This window comes from Athene cunicularia (assembly GCF_003259725.1).
Source record: "Athene cunicularia isolate RWA chromosome 25 unlocalized genomic scaffold, athCun1 chr25_part1, whole genome shotgun sequence".
Taxonomy (NCBI): Eukaryota; Metazoa; Chordata; class Aves; order Strigiformes; family Strigidae; genus Athene; species Athene cunicularia.
Window position 1 is genome coordinate 505940 of NW_020799134.1, and position 4403 is coordinate 510342.

General features: G+C 42.8%; 1 protein-coding gene across 1 annotated transcript; it reads left to right on the forward strand.

Moving 5' to 3' along the window:
- Positions 1-3164: 3164 nt before the first annotated feature.
- LOC113488722 (sericin-1-like) lies at positions 3165-3425 on the forward strand. The gene has a single exon (XM_026864021.1). The coding sequence runs from the start codon at positions 3165-3167 to the stop codon at positions 3423-3425; it is 261 nt and encodes an 86-aa protein (XP_026719822.1).
- Positions 3426-4403: the final 978 nt, after the last annotated feature.

Below are 4403 nucleotides of genomic sequence, written 5' to 3' on the forward strand. Positions count from 1 at the left end.
CTACAGAGCGGGATGAAGCAAGCAGGGCGGAGACTGATAAAGGTTACCCAATGAGGATGCTAAAAACAACTTTTTTGACCAATTGTATTGTAACGCTCTGGGAGATAAAATATAAATATATATGATATATAAATATAATATATATAAAATATATACATAGACTAGATAAATAGATAAATAGAATCTATAAAATATCTAAAATATCTAAACATAATATTTATAAAATATCTCAATATAATATTTATAAAATATCTGAATATCTAAACATAATATTTATAAAATATCTCAATATAATATTTATAAAATATCTCAATATAATATTTATAAAATATCTGAATATAATCTATAGATGGATATAGTATCTATAATAGATAAATATAATATCTAAAATATCTAAACATAAGAATTATAAAATCTAAATATAATATTTATAAAATATCTAAATATAATCTATAAATAGAATATCTATAGTAGAGAAATATAATACCTAAAATATCTAAAATCTAAAATATCTAAAATATCTAAAATGTCTAAAGATAATATTTATAAAATATCTAAATATATTTATAAAATATCTAAATATACTTATAAAATATCTAAATATAATCTATAAATAGAATATCTATAGTAGAGAAATATAATATCTAAAATATCTAAAATGTCTAAAGATAATATTTATGAAATATCTAAATATAATCTATAAATAGATATAATAGCTATAATAGATAAATATAATATCTAAAATGTCTAAAACGTCTAAAATAAATATCTACAATGTCTAAAATAAATATCTACAATGTCTAAAATAAATATCTAAAATGTCTAAAATGTCTAAAATATCTAAATATAATATTAAAAATATATTAATATACTATAAAATGGATAAATATTATATAGAATATATAAAATATATAGAATATAAATAATATATAGACATGTATAAATATATATATAAATATTGAGATATATATATTTATATATTGAAAAATGCATTCTTTAGGTAATAAAAAACCAGCCAATTGTTCACCCATGCGAGTGTGCGTTTTTTTTGTCGCTTTGTCCGTCTCTACGGCGCCATACAAACCCCCCAGAAACCGCGATTCAAACTGGGGACCAAACCACCTCCCGTGACTTGTGTGAGGACAATGGCGAAGGCGATTCCCTCCATAATTATACAAAGAAAACCAACAAATGATACAAAGAAAAAAAAAAAAACAAAAAAAAAACAACCCGCCACGCCCTCAGAATCAGATGGAGGGATGCAGGGAAGCCTCCGCCAAGGACCGGGAGCTTTGCGGGAGATGCGCGGGGCTCAGAGACGGTCAACGCGATCCTGTCCTGTGCGTGGGTCCAGGCCTCCACTGCGCGTGAGCGTCCTTCCCATCAGGCCACGCTCGGGTCTCTATCGCCAAACGCTTTCCTCCCTACTTTGTTCTCCAATCAAGGTGTAATTAAAGTAACCAAGGACAGATTTTTTGGGGAACGAAAGTATCGTGAAAAGGAGGCTCTGTTGGAGACCTCTTGTCCTTCTGAGCCTCCTGCCCGGATACTCGCCGTCTGCCGTGGGGTTTTAAATTCCTTCTGTCGGGGTTAAAAGTCTCTTGGAGCAAAGAAAGGACCGACTTGAAAGATTGCAACGCTCTTTTTAGTGCTTCTTTGCTGTTTTACTCAGAAATGTGTTCCCGTTTGATGCTCCGGCCACGTCCCGCTGCCTGCGTTTGCCCACTCCCACCCTTCCAACCAGACGTATCCAGTGGGAATTTGCTTCAAAGTCTCCCATCGCTGTCTCCCACCTCTAAATCCCAACCCCAAACCTCGGTGACGGCTTTAGAGCCCGGAGGCGACTCGATTCCTTTTGTAACCCATCGGGGCCAAGCCCCATCGCCCCAGCAGAGGCGGACGGCCCGATGCTGGGCCCAGCGTAGGATGCTCACGCTCCTTGTTTTCAGGGCACCCCCCACATAGAGCAGCCCCGGGCTCTGTGCTCACCTTCTGCCACCCCATCACGTGCTCATACCTGCATCCTTAATTCCCTTTGCCTCCTTCACCCGCTCACAACCTAGATTTTTTTTTCCCAAGCTGCCCAAACACACTCGATTTTCCTACACGCCACCATGGCCTTATTTATTCTCTTTCAAGCCCCTTTTATTTTCCTGATCCCTTTGCACCCCAGCCCACCTCACCGTGCCACCTTCCCATCCTCTAACATTTTTGCATTACCATCTTGGGCTCACGGCTGCTTTGCATCAGGCATAAGGAGCAGGAAAAGGCGTTAGTCAACGGCAGCAAGACCATCCAGAAACCGCCCCATCCCTGCCCGTGAACCACGCCAGGCGTGGTGGGCAATTAACATTTTTATGGAGTAACAAGAGGAATGGCGATCCCAAAGGCAGGATATTGATCTGCTCATAATACCGTGAGTCAAAACAACAGGGTAAAAACTCTCCAATTAGCAAAGCATTCAGGGTGGTGAGCAATCAAGTCCCTCCAGTGGGAGCTCATCGTGTTTCCGGTGGAAAAAACACCGGGTACCCTATAAAAGATCTCACACCATACTTCTTCGCATCGTCCCAGCTTCACGCCTCCTCTTGAATTCCTGCTGAACAGGGTTAAGTCCGACTTGATCAAACTTTTGCACTTCTAAGGATCAGCAGCTTCGTCCTGATCCTGAAGTCTTGACCGCTTCTCTTGCACATCTTGTGTCTCTGACCGTCTCTGCTCACCGTTGCTCGGTCCTGCTGTTGAGGTCGACTTCTCCATCCGTGTCTATACATAAATAACAGAAAGCAACTAGGAAAACTGGTTAAAACTTACCGGTTCAGATGGCTGAGGACAGGACTCTTCATGTCTAGCTCCGGACTATGTCTGCCCACCTCTTCTCACTAATCACAAAGTGCTTTAACTTCTATCTTATGTATTTGCTAAACATAGAAGAGAAAGGAAGACAGCACAGAGTTCTCTGTACAGGTCAGGGACTACTACGGGCAGACGTGCATTGCTAGTTATCCTCTCTCCTTCAAGATCTTGCCTTATAATGAGAATTTATTCTTTGATATCTAATCCCATCTAACTAGACACCTATCACTGCTAGCTGACAGACATCACAGCGTCTCTTCCCTTTGCATCCACTCAAAGATGATTGTCTCTTCAGCAGGTCTGCAAAGATGTGCTCCCGCCAGGACAAAGACCAGTGCCACCAGCAAGAACGGTCCTCATGCCACAGCAGTGAAGGCTGCCACGGGAGCAGCGGTGGGTCCGGGTGCCACAGGAGCAGCGGTGGGTCCGGGTGCCACGGGAGCAGCGGTGGGTCCGGGTGCCACGGGAGCAGAGAACCCAGATGCCACGGCAGCAGAGGCGGATCCTACCATGGAAAGCCACAGGATTGCCAGCAGCAAATTTATCAAGTATCCTCAAAGATGAAGTGATCAGGACATCGTCTGCACGTTACACACCCGCATATCCACCATCTCGTGCCGAGTTCAGCAAGATTTGCATGTCTCCGAGCAATCCTCAAAGAAAATCCCTCCTCTCCCTCCCCTGGCAAGTCCTGTACCTCTGGTGAGCTGCTCTGTGGGCGCTAAAATAAACTGTGTACGTTCACGCTGGCTCGCTTTTCTCTGTGTCAGTCTACACAAGCCGTTACAAGTCAGAGTTCGTGAGAGCTTTGTGCTCGTGATTTTTCTTTCACCTTGTGTTTCATATCGCGCAGTACAAGACACCCTGTGCTTGTTTGATAACCCTGCCCAGACACAGGCAATGGTTGTGGGCAGTGCCACACTCTCCCCTATGGAATCCAAAGGAAAAGAGAGAGAATAAATTTACTTTTTTTTTTTTTTTAATGCTGACATTTTAGGAGGGCATCTCAGGCCTCTGCAGTGCAGGCAGCTCTCCTCCACACCACCTCCCTACAGAGCTGGAGACCCAAAACCCCCCCGCCAAGACCCTGTGGGCTGCCTTGCACAAACCCTCAGGCCTAGAGGCACAACCATGGGGCAAAAAGAGACATGTGATGGGACGGAAACCCTTTTTTTTTTTTGCCCTCTGGCCCCAAGGCACCATCCTTGAGACAGTATCTCCACACGCTTGCAGCAAACCCCCAGCAAGCCTTTCTAGAAACCCTCTGCCCAACACTTCAAGAGCCCTGAGTCAAGCCAGGGGCATTGCAAGACGCAAACGTTACCCAATGAGCTGATAAATTTCTTCTGGGCTTGTAATTAAAATGAACTGTGTAATTTATCGGTCCGGTGTTAGCCATTCATGAAATCAACGTTGCCCCGATAAGATTATTCTTGAGTGTGTCACGACGATCAGGAATATCTGGCACTGTTGAAAAGGGTGCAGGCAGCAGCTAACTCCCTGAACAGGCTGCCTGCTTTCATCGTTTGAAAAGGTTGGTCGAGCCC